The sequence below is a fragment of the Podarcis tiliguerta genome (genome assembly GCF_965153285.1).
Source record: "Podarcis tiliguerta genome assembly, chromosome: 2".
Taxonomy (NCBI): domain Eukaryota; kingdom Metazoa; phylum Chordata; class Lepidosauria; order Squamata; family Lacertidae; genus Podarcis; species Podarcis tiliguerta.
The window spans coordinates 106394735-106411205 of record NC_139535.1 but is presented as its reverse complement, the minus strand read 5'-3'; the positions used below and the strand labels follow the sequence as shown (position 1 = coordinate 106411205).

Here is a 16471-nt window from a genome sequence, read left to right as displayed (position 1 = left end):
CTGCTTCAAATGTCAGATATTTTCTGCATAGAGCAAGAGCGATAAATTTGTGGCCCTACAGATGTTCTTGGGTCTCTGGCTCCCATGAGTACAAGCCAGCATGGCCAATGGTCAGGGATGATGCAAACTGCAGTCCAGTATTTTTTAGGGGAGCACAGTTTTCCCACACCAGTGTAGAAAGCTATATGAGAATTGTTTGTAGGCTGTCATTTTTGGACTGTGATGTCTTTGTGAGTATAAATGTGTCAGGAAGTTGGGAATGACTGTGTATGTGCAGAGGAACAGGTGTACAAACAATCCATCACATGGATTTAAGCAAATCTTCTACAGCACACTCTTTCCTGTGCACAATTGCTTTTTATAAAAAAACTGATTTGATGTGAAAACAAGCTGGTTTATTTGGTATAAACACTTGTAGGTTACAGGCTGTTAACTTAGCTTGGAAGGGAAATGTGGAAAATTTACAAGCTCACAAAAATGTTTGCCTGCTTGTTTGCTGATCTTTTGAAGGAGGTTTTATTTGCCCTCACTGGGGTGTTGTGAATGTGGTGCCTGTGGTGCAATGACGTCCTTGAGGTCTTTCCTCGCTGCCCACAAAGCCCCAGAGGTTTTCCATCCTACTTCCCTTTCCTTAATGAGCTGCTGAGGATGTTTCCCTTGTTTTTCTCCCTTGAAAAGTACATAGAACTAAAGAAGGAAATTGGAAGAGGGTCTAATGCTTTTCCTCGCTTCATCTTTAAGCCCCATGTGCTTTCCAAGACTCAAGATTCATTCTTCTTTTACCCAGATCCTCTGGAAAAGCAAAGTTTGTGCATTCACACCTTCTCTCTGTGGGTGAGTTGTATATGTGAGGTGGGTGGCGCTGATTCAGGAGAGGGCGTTGGAAAGTTACCATGGAGGGTGGCATCCACAGTACTCACTTAAACATTGATTTTCAGTGATTCAACAAGAAACATAAGTGCTCCTTGAGCAGTGCTGTCGGGCTGCTGGATCTGCTGGGCTGCTCTGGTTCCCTTGTGCTTTGCCTGCATCATGCTGTCACTGTACACCCGACTGCTGAGCCAGTGTGGTGTGGTGGTTAAGAGCAGTAGTCTCGTAATCTGGGGCACCGGGTTCGCGTCTCCGCTCCTCCACATGCAGCTGCTGGGTGACCTTGGGCCAGTCACACTTCTTTGAAGTCTCTCAGCCCCACTCACCTCACAGAGTGATTGTTGTGGGGGAGGAAGGGAAAGGAGATTGTTAGCCGCTTTGAGACTCCTTAAGGGGAGTGAAAGGCGGGATATCAAATCCAACTCTTCTTCTTCTTCTTCTTCTTCTGCTGGACATGGCATGGTCACTGCCACCCTTGCTCCTGTTCAGCAAGGACTCGGTCTCTGAGGCCTTCATGGGCAGGATTAGTGTATTGTTAGAGAACGCCTTCAACAATTACTTCTGTAAATGAGCCAATTACAATTACGCTAGATAGGAGAGAGAACTTTCAGAGTACATAAGGCACCGTCCTGAGGAATTTAAGGGAAAAGATAAGTTAAACCACTGCAGAAGATCTTGCAAGCAGTTGGTTGTCTCATTCGTTGCTTTGTATCTCACGAGTAATCTGTTGAGCGTGGAATTTGTGCGTAATGTATGTCAGTAGTTGGGATGAAATACTTGATTCAAACACTTGGACTATGTAATCTTATCAAAAAAGCTATGACTAAGTAAAAGAAGAAACATAAGTGTTTTTTAGAGTACAGAAAGTCACTTGGTGCGTGTTTAGTTTATCGGGAGCTTACTATAAAATATTTAATACACCGTACTATAAAGCAAACTTATAAAACAACAGCAAACCTATAAAAATAATATCACAATCTGTGTACAACAGACTTTTTTTTAAAAAAATGAACGCCTGGGAAAATAAACACACTTTTGACTGGCACTAGGAAAGTATCTGAGACTGCGTGCCCGGCTCGCCTCTCTGGGGAGAGTATATCACAGCTGGGTTGCCCTCATTGAAAAGGCAATATCGTCATTAATCACCCACCTCACCTCTGATGACAGTGCAATCCAGAGAGGGGACCTCTGATTAACTCCATGGAATTTGCAGAAATAGTTTTGCTTCTGAAAACTTTTTCTACAGAAATTACACCGTCACTGCTGCTGCTTTTTTTCTTAGTGCTGTGCTATATGTAGACTGCTTGCATTTAATCTGCCACGTACCCTGGCCTGGGTCACCTGTTAGTATTCCCAAAGAGCTGTGTGTTAGAAGTTTCTTAGGCATAGTCATCAGAAAAGTTAGTTGTAACACTGAAATTGCTGGTTTGATTGGCATTATATCCATCTATTGTTACCAATTTATTTTGTGGAATAATGCCAGTGCATTTCCAGAAACTGAAACATTTCCGTGGAAAGATACTGCAGCAGAAAATTTTCTACCCCACATTACTTGATTGCAGCACTGCTCAAGCAAGCCCTCGTCCCATGACCTTATTTAAGATCAGGCTCATAATCCTACAACATGGATACTCAGCCAGTATTCTCAGGGGCCATTCTGTTCTGTAGCAGCATTTTCTCAAAGCATTTCCCCTGAGCTCTATTTTGCCCAAAACCTGAACCCCTTGTCAGTAGTCATCCTCTCTTATAAAGTTAGCATCATTTAGTACCTTCATTGAAAAGCGAGTTCTAGCATTCTTCGGGTTTCTGAAGTGCAGTCTGCTTACGTTGCCCAGACTCATTTCAAACTGTGGAGTTAGCAATTTGCTGACAGAGCCTATACTGAAGAAATCGGAAATGAAAGGGATAATTTTAGAGGATTTCTTTAAAACTATGCCTGTATTTTAAATACTTTTGAACTGTTTCTGATGGACCGTGTTACAGGAGTGGAGCTTTAACTGACATGTTGGTTTTTCTATAGTTAGTTACAGAAAATTCAGCTTAAATTTTCAAACAAAACGAGGACAGTATGCTCCTGGAACATTTTGGGAGAAAACCAAATCAATCTGATGTCTTCCAGTTAGTGTGTGCGCACTTCCCTCCTGCAGAGAGTGAGGTTTAACTTCTTTATATGTGTTACTGATTCTGATTCACCATCAACTGTGGCTCTGGTTTCTCAAACAGATAAAAGACCATCCAGCCATATCTGCTTCCCCCTTCAGCCTGATTTACCACCTTCTCATAAACCGTTAGGCCTTCACAGCCTTTTTTCTTGGTTGTGTAGTTGATTGCCCTGTTACTGAATTAGCAATTTACCGTATTTTTCGCTCTATAAGATGCACCAGACCACAAGACGCGCCTAGTTTTTGGAGGAAGAAAACAAGAAAAAAAATATTCTGAATCTCAGAAGCCAGAACAGCAAGAGGGATCGCTGCACAGTGAAAGCAGCAGTCCCTCTTGCTGTTCTGGCTTCTGAGATAGCTGCACAGCCTGCATTCGCTCCATAAGACGCACACACATTTCCCCTTACTTTTTAGGAGGGAAAAAGTGAGTCTTATAGAGCAAAAAATACAGTACTTCCTTTTAGAACCAAGGATTGATCTGAATATAGGCAGCTTTCCCTTCATTAGTATTTGCTCTGTAGCAGATTTTTTTTGTTTTGTTTTGGAGGGGCCCGCACATTTGATTTGCCTTTAGTGTGAATTTAATTAAGTGATAGCATTGGTGTTGTTTACTTATGTTGAATCTCAAAGCTGCTTTTATTGCCACAGTACTAAGGGATGTTGCTTCTTCGGACTCTTAGCAGGATATGTAATAGCTTAGTACAAATCCAGAAACAAATGGGGAAATGTACAGTGCCTTGTGTCACCACAGAATGGTCAGGCTAGTGACTTAGCAGTGACTTTCAAAACTAAAATTGGTTACTTGAGGAGAGGAAAGATATGCAACAAGCCACTGGGCTAAGCATGCTAGGGAAAAGACCTTTTCTTCTTCTTTTAAATGTGTTTTCTGTGAAACTTTCTGTTGACACCCTCAAAGCAACCATCACAATCAAAATTGCACAAAGCAATTAAGAGAAAAAATGGTTCTGACATGCATGAGAGAGAGAGAGAGAGAGAGAGAGAGAGAGAGAGAGAGGGAATCATGTCATGACAAGTTGTAATAATCTGACAAAAAGGCTGATGTTTAGCTTTAGTACAACCCTCCTCTCCTGTTGATGGTTCATCTTCAGGCCAGCATTGCTTATGGCAATTTGGAAACTGCTATGGGAAGCTGATGTTTACCCATGTGATTGAATACAATAGACATAGGAATTGGTGGGCTCTAACAAACAGAGGCCTCCTGGTTTTTTCACTGCTGGTGTTCCCTGCTGTTCTTGCAATAGCAGCAGTATGCCACTTTAGGAAGCTGCCTTGCGCCAATTGTAGGAGAGAGAAAGAACAGTGACCTTTCTGTAGGTGTCTTCTATAGACATGCTTCACAGTGCATTATATGTGGGGCTGTCTTTGAAGATGGCCCCAAAACTCCTTGAACTTTGGCTTTGGGGTAACACCTTGCCATGGTTGAAAGAGCTCCGCTGGCTGCTCAGCAATTGTGAGCACTACACTGTCTAGGACCCAGGTATCTAAAGGAGTGCCTGCTCCCTTATTGCTGCACTGCACACAGCAGTCATCCATTGATGCTCTCTTCCAGATGCCTGAACATCAGAGGAGAGAGAGGTGTCGAATGGCAAGAGGGCTTTTTCAACTGTGGTGCCCTTTCTCTGGACCTCCTTCTACAGGGAGGCCTACCTCATTCCTACCTTGTTACCCTTTAGGTGCCAGGGGAAGATTAGAGAATTAATTCACTTGTGATCATTTTTGCCTTCTGTTTAATGTAGTTCACACACACACACACACACACACACACACACACGAGAGAGAGAGAGAGAGAGAGAGAGAGAGAGAGAGTCAGTCTTAAATTGTTGCAAGTTTCCTTGGAATGAATGAAGAAGGGCGGTATAGGAAGGTGTTAAATAAATACATTTTCCATTCTTAAATTTGTTTGGACTTGCCATAGCATGACAGAGGGGAGAGGTGTGGCAGTCTGACTTAGATTATATAGTTATTGCCTGAGGTGACACAAAGCTTCACTTCTCATCTGCGAGTGGAGCCTGAGAGTCACTTTACATGCAGTCATGTTGGCTTTTGTGTAATAGCAATTTCACAATTCCAATATCCGCAAAACTTGTTTTGAAGGCCAACACTCTCTCCTAGAATCTTGAAAGTACAGGGCTAAAGTGACAAGCAAGCTCTCACCTAACCCTAGACAACAGTCATTTTTGTTTTTCCTGCCTTTTATACCTCAAGATGAGAATGCCAGTTGTTTAAGGTAATATAGCTCAAGGAATATATTTTTAGTCTCAGAACAAGTACCGGTAGTGATTATGAATGATTGGGTTGATCATGTCATTTTGGGGTTTCCACAGGCTTGCTAGGTATGTGAGCTGTTTGTCCCTTCTGTTGTTCACCTGGTAAAATGAAGATAATGGTTGCTGTGCTTTGAGGTTGAAGGATTAAAAAGAAAACATTAAATATCAATTAGGTGGGCCAGAGGCATTTTGGTGGAGAATTTGAGAGGCTTGAATCTCTTTACCAAAGTTCAAGCTTTCTCCAAGAGATCTAGATCAGCAATTTCCCAACAATTCCCCCCACAGACCAATTAAAAATGGCTGATAGTCTTGAGAGACCACTTGATGGTTTTTCTGACTGTTGTAGCAATTGCTACACTCCTTAAATGTGTTCTTGATTTCTCCCCCAAACCCCCAGAGTTGATTTAGGGGGCATGGAAGAGGAGAGGGCAGAAAAGTTCTGTTGCACAAGCAGACCTCATTCCTTACATGGAACAACTTGGTTAAATCCACCCACTGCCTTTTATTATATACTATGATAAAAATAGTTTGTGTTCCATTGAATACAAATTATAACACAACAAAATACATACAGTACCAGAAAAAGCAATACAAATACAATTTAAGTGATTATGAATATTTAATGTGAACATGCCACAGACCACCTGAACCCCCAATCTAGGACATCACCCGATATCCATTGTATTAAGTATTCATGATGAGTTGTGTTGATGGTGCCATTGGGGAGGTCAAACACAATCCTGCTTTCAGTACTGTTTGCAGCTGCAAATCTTTTGGGGCTGTCACACTGCTTCATTTCCAACCACTGCTCATCTCGTAACTTTCCGTGGAAATCCCATAACTTTTAATACCATAAATATTCTGGTTTATTTTTCTTCTGCTCCTACTGTGTTATAGCCCCTTCCACTGACGCAGTGGCACTGGAGAAGCATCACAGAACAAACTAAAGCAGAATCAGCCCACTACTGATGTGCTATTATTGTGTCACAAACATGTTGCCGAATACACCCACAATAAAATACCAGTCTGGAGAGCCCTGTGATCTCCTCTTCCTTCAACCCTTAGAGCAGGAAAATTGAGAAAGAAGGCAGCGCTGCAGAGATAGTTAAAATGTTTATGGGTTTCCTGCTTTTCTCCCCTATCTTAATCCTTTCATATTTTAGCCTCTTTCCTGCCATTCAGATAAAAATGTGAGAATTTATAGAGTGAAAGACAATCAGCCAGATGGCTCTTCCTGTACATCAGACAGATCAGTGTCAGGGAAAATAGTTTAATAATAGTCATATACTGTACTTACGCAGCGTTTTGAATTTCACAGCACCCCCATAGATGTTTCTGATCTGCTTTGAATAAATGCATTAATAATGACGTTGGAGATACAAAGTTAAAAGCAGATGAAAAAAAATATGGCAGTGCAATCCTTTCGATGTCTACTCAGGAGTAAACCCCATTGAGTTCAGTGGGACTTACTCCCTTCCTGCCACGTGTGTCTAGAATTGCAACCTTAAACCATTTCAGACCATCTGGTACAACAGTGAAGGGCTTTGAGGGTAATTGCCAAATATAATAGCTTGTATAATACTGTTGCTGCTGGAGACAAAAAAAAAAAAAAAAGGGTCCAAATGTCATGCAAACACTTTTTAGGTCTTTTCTTTTCCAAATGTGGCAACACATCTTTGATTTCTGCTTCCTTGGTTTCTTTTAGGGGACATTACGCAGAAGGGGTATGAGAAGAAAAGGGCAAAGCTGTTGGCTCCATATTTTCCACAGACCCAAGGTAAGCCTTGTCTTAGAGTTCAGAATAAGACGTGCTCTTGCCTCAGAGAGTTAATGCTTATGGTAGGGATACCCATTCTCAACAAAACTAAAATTTGGACCAGTGCAGCCATTATGGCTTCAAGACAGCTTTTTCTTTCTCTCCCCCCGCACCTTCGCTTTGCTTGGCACCTGAGTAAGAATGAGTGCTTGTTCATGATTTTGTGACATTTTGATTGGTTATAATAAAGGGACTTGGGGAATTTTTCAAAACACGTCTTGAGTTTAACCCTTAGCATGCATTCTAAGGGGTAACCTACCTCTTCCTCTGCTTAGCGTAGATTTTTGGGGGACAGCTTGTTTATTTGGCACATGTGGCAGATTGGCAAGTAGCATCCCAGAAGATAATCTCATTGCCCGGCTGTTAGATAAATGGTGGTGCCCATCCCTGCTCCACTACACCACTGGGGATGGGGTGGGAGGTAAAAGTAAAGGTAAAGGGACCCCTGACCGTTAGGTCCAGTCCATAGATGTCAACTTACAGATTTGAAAATAAGGGACCAGCAGCCTCAAAAATAAGGGATCAGCAGCCAAAATAACGGATTTTAGACAACCAGCTGAAATGCGAAGTTAAAAGGGACCAGATAATTTGGGAGAGCAGCGTCGGTTTTTAGCCCTTCGTTTCCAGAGGTTGCTGCTCAAGACACCAGCTGACGAAACACTGCAATTAAATAACTACAAGCAGCAACCACTTTTCGCGCAAAACGAAGTCCAAGCTACGAAGATGCTGCTGTAGTTCTGTAGCTTTTCTCTCATGCTCCATCTGCAGCTCTCAGTTCCATCAGGTGGGGCGGGAGGAAGCAGGGCAGAATAGCGCCTGAAGTAAACCCGCAGATCAGACCATCTATGCTAGTTAACCACTACAAATCTATGGGAGAAGCGTTTGCGGTCCTTCCTCTGCTTTCCCCCTCTATGGTTAGCCCTTGGAACACCTGCCCACGCCTCCGCCTCCTCCTCCTCTCTCTGAACTGCTTTCTCTATGGTTGCCCTCGCTCTCCTCTCAAGGGTCCTCAGCAATTCATAGGCCGGCACGGAGGGAGGGAGGGAGGGAGGGAGGGGAGCTGCTTCCTTTGAAACCCAGGAAATTCAAGGGACATCATCAATAAGGGACAGCAGCGGGACACGGCGCTGGGATAAGGGAGTTTCCTGCCAAATAATGGACGGTTGACAGCTGTGATCCAGTCGTGGATGACTCTGGGGTTGCGGCGCTCATCTCGTTTAATGGCTGAGGGAGCTGGCGTACAGCTCATGTGGCCAGCATGATTTCTGGCGAACCAGAGCAGCGCACGGAAACGCCATTTACTTTCCCACCGGAGCGGTACCTATTTATCTACTTGTACTTTGACGTGCTTTTTACTGCTAAGTTGGCAGGAGCAGGGACCAAGCAACGGGAGCTCACCCCGTCACAGGGATTCGAACTGCTGACCTTCTGATCGGCAAGCCCAAGGCTCTGTGGTTTAGGGAGACAGAGAGGCAATCTTGCTACATGAGAAGAAACCCACTTGCGAATTGTTGAGTGTCACCCAATGATTCATACACATTTTGATCATCTTGTCCATTAATACCAATGAGCTTATTCTGTACTGTCAGTGAGAATGCTTTGTGAATGTTGTTAGTTTTCATTGAAAATGTTCTACAAGCAGGGGTGGCTAATTAATGAAGAATAAGTGTACTATCCACCCAGAAGTAGGAAGAATTAGCAGAAGAGGCTTAACTCCAAATAACTGCAGTATTGATGCTTACCGTTTTTTTTTTTTTAAGGCAAACTGTAGTTCAAGGCCATTTTTCAGTGGAGGGAATTGGTTGTATATGCAGAGAGTTTTGTGATGCAGTTGTTACTGTTATTAGCTGTTGATTAGCTGAATTTATTCCAAAGAAGAATAAGGGTAAAAGGGCATTGAATGTCAGTGCTTCAAAATTGTTTTTGCTTTGTCAGTGTGAATTTGGGCTGATGGTGATTATCATTACCTTCAAGGTGATTTCATCAATGGCAGAAAGGAGAAAAACTTTGCAGTTTTCATGTTATATTAAATATGCCGTAGGGCTGCATTTTCAAAAGAGCTTAGAATTCATAATTCAGGCTGCATTAAGAGAGGGGGGGTGGGAAATTCCAACTCAGCTTCTTCTTAACCAGGTGTGCTAAGCTGCATGGAAAATCTGGAAAGTAGCACAGCTGGGTTTTCTGGCATACAAATAAGCTGTTTCACTATACCTGAATAGAAGCAGGACCCTTAAAAAAACATTTGTCTCTTAAATTCTCACATTTTCTCACTCCACTTTGTCAACTTCATATGTTTGTGGAATCCACAAAAGGTGAACACATTTTATATTTCATCCTGTGTTTAGAGTTGCTCACCAGAATAACTTAGAAAGGTGCACTGAAGGCCCCTGTACACAGTTTAGTATTTAAAGTCTGTTGCTTTCAGTGGACGTTGGGCGTGTCTGGATTTTGCCTAAAGGCACTGGGGGTGAACTTAGCGAACTGTAACCAAACTGAAAAGCTGTAGGGCAAATGAATGTGCTGGCACGTGAAGGCTGCATTACAGTGATCTGATGGAAATGTGTTTAAAACTTCTCCCACGAAATAACTCACCTCATTTTCAGAGTGGGTACATCTGACGCCCTGATGTTGTTGGACTCACAACTCCCATCATGTCAAAATGGACAGGGGTGATGGGAATTGTAGTCCTAAACATCTGAAAGGCACTACAGTGGTACCTCTGGATGTGAACAGGATCCGTTCCGGAGCCCCGTTCGCATCCTGAGCAGAACGCAACCCGTGCGTGTGTGGGTTGCAATTTGCCACTTCTGCGCATGCGCATGATGTAATTTTGAGCGTCTGCGCATGCGCGAGTGGCGAAACCCGGAAGTAACCCGTTCCGTTACTTCCGGGTCGCCGCGGGACGCAACCTGAAAAGATTTAACCCGAAGCGACTTTAACCCGAGCTATGACTGTATTGGCTTATCCACACTTCCATTTGGTCCATGACTCCTAGGCTGAGAGGTTTTTCTTTTGTCACACGGGAAAACCTGCTGCTTACTTCTGAATTGGAGCAAACATCTATCAGGTTTTTCTGCGGATAGACATTTGTTCCGATTCAGCGGTAAACAGAGGGTTTTCCCAGGGAAAGTGGTAGGTTGAAAGAGAAACCTCTTAGACCTGTGCTTAGAAGTTACAGACCAAACGGAATAAATCTGTGGGAGAAAGGCAAGTGTGGGTGAGCCCTATGTTGGGGAAGGCAGACCTTGTTCTGTACGTGGTTCTATATAGGGACATGATCTAGTGAGCTGCAGCTTGCATGTTGAGCCCCTTAAAATCTCAGCAAATTTTCTCTCATCTTAGGAGTTTAAATCCAAGGACCTCTTGAAAGCTAGTGTGACTTCCACACCTGTCACCTTGCACTGTCACTTTGTTTTATTTTCCTTGCTTAAATGCTATTGAATAACTAGGAGAAGAAATGTAAGTGAACCATCCCCACACCTTCTTTTTCTTAATTGCCAAAGGAGTCAGCCAGAGCACTGGCAGAAGGCAGAAGGATAAACCATGTTGCTGATTAAGGTGGGGTTTACTGCTGCCGTTGTGACTCAGGTGTGCCCTGTGCAGCAATGCTTGATGACAGATTTCCCATTCATTTCAGTGCCAACGGAGCATTTATGAGTAATGTAGAATGAAGTCCTTCGTTTTGGAATCTGCTGTATTTCTGCTTTTGTAGGGAACATGAAAGAGATACTATTCAATTGTGCTTGCCTCTTTTTCTTAAAAAAGAAAAAGAAAATCAAAGCATTTCCCACTATAAACTAAGGCCTGTGTTCACCTTCTGACGCAGTAAGACTTTCTGTTTCCAATTAGCAGATAAGACCCAGGAAAGGTGTGCCACAGTGACGGTTAAAACTCCAGGCTTCTTTTCATGCAAAACTACCAGGCCACATTGTGTCAAGGAAATTCCTCGAAGGTGGTCTGATAAAAGATAGCACCTTATCTCTTTTGGATTCTGATTTAAGGAAATTGCTTAACTTTAGCAGCGAGAGTCAACAGAGTGACCCTTTAAAGATATGTCATTAGGGGCTGCTGTAAAAATTAAGATTTTGCTTTGAACAATTGTATAGGAAATAAAGTGCCTATTGTAATATAATCATCACACAGTTTTGGATTTTATGATTTATTCCTAAGATGTCTAAAACGTACTAGGGTGCTGTAAGACTAAAACAGAAGACAGCCCCTGCCGCAGGCAAACAATCTAAATTACAGGCACAGCATGGTACAGGGAGCAGGAAGGGATTTGAGGGTGCTTGAGGCTGAGATTTAATTGAAGTGTGAAACAAATCTCTGGATTTGAAACTTTCCTCTCATATTATCCTTATTAATTGCAAAGTCCCCTTCCCAATGTGTAGAATGTCTATTCTTGTCAAGAGGTAGCTTGCAAATGCATATATAGATGTGGATCAGTTCAGTTTTCTCGTGGCTTGGTGTGCCTTGCAAAGCATCTTGTGCTCTTTGGTCAAGAGAAAGTAAATATAGTTCCAATTTGAGCAGCATTTTCTCAGCTTCAGCCAAGTGTGTTTCCTCACTCTTCAAAACTTTGTGTTTCCTATGGTCAGGCAGTAGAATCCTCTTCCCAATTCACAAAGATTCACAAAGCCCTGATGGCTTGTCATCCAAACCTCTCTCTGCACTATACTAAATGGCTTGTCATGCTACAGTAATCAAGCAACTTTCTTGAATGTGAGTCATATGTACATTTGTATTCTCCACCCCTGCAGAAAATAAAACTTTGCAAACCTGTACACACATGTGCATACTTGTCCCTTTGAAATCAGTGGAGTTTAAAGCCCATATAACGTCATACTCGATTGTACCTATTGCTAGAGAATGATCATAATCTGCCAAATGATGGTTTTCTTCAATTAAACTTCTGGTTCTTGCTTTTATGCTGTTCTCACCCTGTGACTATCACCCTTTCTTTTCTCCCCTTCCCTATTTGCAAATTTATATCAGTTATGCTTCCTCTTTCTGCCTCACATTGCTTGGAATAGCATCTCTGTCAATGCAATTTCCTCTCCTCTGTTTTAAATGCAGTTTAAAACAAATGTAGTTTAAATGCAGTTTAAAACAAACTGGGAGATGGCTTGAATGTGAGTGGAGGAAAATTCCAGACAAATGCAATCGAACACTAGTGAGGGCTCATGTTCAAGTCTACCTAATGGCAGTGGAGGCAGCAAAGAAAACAACATGAGAACGGGCCTTTTCCATAAGGAGAACGGGCTCCTCATTTGTGGAATACTCTCCCCAGTGTAGCTTTCCTAGTACCTTCATTACATAACTTTAGGCACCAGGCAAAAACGTATCTCTATAACCAGTCCTTTGATTAACATTCTGTGGCCTATAAATGTGTTGTGGGAGGGCGATTATTGGCTTCTTTTTGTTTTATCCTGCATTTTATGTCCGCTTTTTTCTGTTGTGAACTGCCCTGTGATCTTTGGATGAATGGGGGCATACAAATTTAATAAATAAAAGACGCCTGCTTCTTGGGAGAAAAGCAATGACAAACCCAGACAGCATCTTAAAAAGCAGAGACATCACCTTGCCAACAAAGGTCCATATAGTTAAAGCCATGGTTTTCCCAGTAGTGATGGTTGGAAGTGAGAGCTGGACCATAAAGAAGGCTGATCGCCGAAGAATTGATGCTTTTGAATTATGGTGCTGGAGGAGACTCTTGAGAGTCCCATGGACTGCAAGAAGACCAAACCTATCCAGTCTTAAGGAAATCAGCCCTGAGTGCTCACTGGAAGGGCAGATCCTGAAGCTGAGGCTCCAATATTTTGGCCACCTCATGAGAAGAGAAGACTGCCTGGAAAAGACCCTGATGTTGGGAAAGATGGAGGGCACAAGGAGAAGGGGACGACAGAGGACAAGATGGTTGGACAGTGTTCTCGAAGCTACCAGCATGAGTTTGACCAAACTGCGGGAGGGAGTGGAAGACAGGAGTGCCTGGCGTGCTCTGGTCCATGGGGTCACGAAGAGTCAGACACAACTAAACGACTAAACAACAAAAACAATAGTAGTTATTGTCAGTGGGTTTTTTTCTCGGGGAAAATGGTGCTGGTACTCACCGTGAAGTTGTTATAGTAAGTGCCACACTTTTTAACAACAAGAAAAGAGGTGCCAGTACTACATACCCTTGATTACCTTCTGTGGGGGAAAACACTGGTTCTTGTATGATGTAACTTCCTTTGGTGCCACAAAGGCACTGCACATTTCCAGTCCCATCTCCCATTGTTCTTGTAGATGTTTCCTCAAAACGCACTACTTTGGCAAAGCTTTTCCAGGACCCCTGACCCATTCCTCTTCAGTGCTGTCTCTTCACCACCTAAATGTCATTGGTTTTTATTGCTCCTTTGGTTGACAGTATGATCTGGGTTTCTTAGGTTTAGTTTTCAGCTCACTGGTGGCCTTAGAATAAGCCATAGGCTCTCACTCGTAGCCCTTGTGCCATCTTTTAAACATGGGGATAATAATAGAGGCTTCTGCTCAGTTGTTATGCTTATATCATTTTAATATGTTCTGTAAACCTTTTTTACATTTGATAATAAAAGGCAGTAGTAAATAAACCTTTTAAATAAGGTAAAGGTAAAGGTAAAGGTACCCCTGCCTGTACGGGCCAGTCTTGACAGACTCTGGGGTTGTGCGCCCATCTCACTTAAGAGGCTGGGGGCTAGCGCTGTCCGGAGACACTTCCGGGTCACGTGGCTAGCGTGACAAAGCTGCATCTGCCGAGCCAGAGCCGCACACAGAAACGCCGTTTACCTTCCCGCCAGTAAGCGGTCCCTATTTATCTACTTGCACCCGGGGGTGCTTTCAAACTGCTAGGTTGGCAGGCGCTGGGACCGAGCAACAGGAGTGCACCCCGCCGTGGGGATTCGAACCGCTGACCTTTCGATCGGCAAGCCCTAGGCGCTGAGACTTTTACCCACAGCGCCACCCGCGTCCCTTAAATAAAGTACCAGATATGTTAACAAGAAATGAAAAGAACCTGCCTCATTTTATGTCAGTTTGTAGACAGTAAGAATTGCCTCCCAGTTGACCAGGCAGTAAATTTTCTGTAAATTGTGTTATCTCCCCTCCCGCTTTTAATGTTATGTGAGTATTATGAAATTACATGAGTTTTACGATGTTATGAGTATTCTGATGCTATGCGGATATTATGTAAATATTGTGTGAGGCCAGATAGACCAGTAAAGCATTTCATGAGCAAGTATTTCTGGACTTAATTTGGAAGGTCGTTTGTGTTATTTTTCATGTTTACATAGTATTTTTAATTAAAACGATTAAAGCACCAAAACTAAAGTGACAGTTGACTACTTGTGCTGTCATGGTGAGGAAGTTTTAAATTTGAGATTTTTTGCTGCCATGCTTGTAGAGCTCAATTATGTGTTCCTGTCTAGGAGGTCATTCACGCTAGATTTCCTGTTAGCTGATCTACGTATTCATATTTACAGATTACATTGCTGGTGTATTTCTACTTTTAATTTTCAGCAGATTTAAGAAACTTCCATAGTGCAAAAAAAAGAAGAAGAAAAAAGAAAAAAAGGATCACTCTAAAATAGGAAAGGAGGTGTTAAAATGCAGGGTTCCTTGTTGCAGGGAGGGAAGAAAACACAGGCAGATTTCTCGGGAACAAAACAAATGGGTATTCACAGCTGGCTTGATAAATGTTGGACTGTTCTGGACAAAGGATTAGCGTTGTCATTCTCTACAGGATGCAGAAGAAAAGCAGCAACGTGAATCTCTTCACTAGTGCTGTTCCTCTGGGTTATTGTTGTTTTTGTATGCCTGCAATCAAATTGTAGCAAGTGTATATGCACACTTTGAATTGTGGGCTTCAAAGGATCCCGTGAGCCTTCACCTTTGGCTTCAATTCCTGGGGCTGCAAGGTTAGCAAATCAATGCTTCAGTGACATCTCTGCAGCAGAGTGACAGCTATGCCGAGAAGGGTGGGTGAATGGGACGGACTGTCTGTCGTCAGATTGGCTGCAGAAGAGCACCTCCCAAGGATATGGTTTCACAAGATGGTGGGGTAACATTTACTGTCACTCCTGGTTCTCAGACTTAGTCACCTGTGTTCCCTAGCACCGTACGCATTGCCCTGCTTGCTTCTTGCCTCTTCTTGTCCTAACAGGAAGCCGCTTCCAGGCTGCAATGTGAAAAGCACTGGTTCCCTTTTCAGAATCTCATTCCTTTGGGTTTGCTGGTGCAGGTTGAGTCCTTGTTTACACTAGCACCCCTTACTGGCTGAAGTTGAAAATACTGCTTTAGGCGTGCAATATTGCCATGTTTACAGAACCCGGCTCCCCATCTGATCTACCATAGCAGAAGGAAATTTATCCTTTCATCAGGTTGTCAGCAGCTGGGTAGATTTGCCCATCGCTTTGGACTGTAAATATCAGGATTTAAGTAGTCTTTATTAAGAAGTAGAGAAAAGATCAATAAGAAAAGTATGCTATAGTTTTTGTTGAGCAGTGGTGCTTATAAAATATAAATAGAGGTTTCAAACAGGGTGCAAGGAAAGTAACATTTGTGAATGGTTATTGTTTCCCACCTATTTGTTTAATTCAATTGGTTTTCTGCGCCCAAACATTCACAAAGTGACATACAGAGAAAAATGAAAAACAATAGAACATCAGGCAAAATATGAAACATTGTGTGGATAAAAATTAGACATACAGAGATGCTAAATTAGAAGGAAGGACCATAGTGAAGAAGCAACAGCTGCTGTGGCCTTTACAACTTTCTACAATGGAAGGGGCCAAATGAAGATTAACTAGAAGAGAACTCAACAGCTCTGGAGCCACCACCAAGAAGACCCTGTAATGAGAAATGAAGGGCAATGTAAAACTATTAACAGTGGGGTGTTCCTGCTAGTGACTCAATTCAGGGCTATTCATTAAAAGCATCAGTCAATCCCAGGGTCTTTCATTTCTTTCATCTTGTTAATTGCTAACTCTTTTTATTTATAGAACCTCTAAATGTGCACAACCATTATTATGCTGCTGTTTAACAATCCTATATAAAAATTTCAGCAACATAGCATTGAAGAAACAAGTGTGCATGTGGTGGTTTGTATGGTAAAGTCTCAGAAAGCAGAATCTGTGATAGGCTTCCAGCAATCAGGATGAAAGACTCGTCTATGTCCATCTCATTGTTCTCCCAACCTATGAACCCCTAAACCCTTCCTTTCTGCCTCTTTCTGGTGGTAGTTTATAGTACAGTGGTACCTCGGGTTACAAACACTTCGGGTTACAGACTCCGCTAACCCGGAAGTAGTACCCCAGGTTAAG

The 16471-nt window shown here is 42.6% G+C and overlaps 1 protein-coding gene across 5 annotated transcripts in view; it reads left to right on the top strand.

Annotated features, from left to right (window-relative positions):
- DIP2B (disco interacting protein 2 homolog B) overlaps positions 1 to 16471 on the top strand; it is a 190829-nt gene that overhangs the window by 84624 nt on the left and 89734 nt on the right. For all 5 annotated transcript variants that reach the window (XM_083427265.1, XM_083427268.1, XM_083427269.1 and 2 more), the window contains exon 2: positions 7026 to 7097. In XM_083427265.1, coding sequence (XP_083283391.1) covers positions 7026 to 7097 — 72 coding nt within the window. The remainder of the gene's footprint in view (positions 1 to 7025; positions 7098 to 16471) is intronic.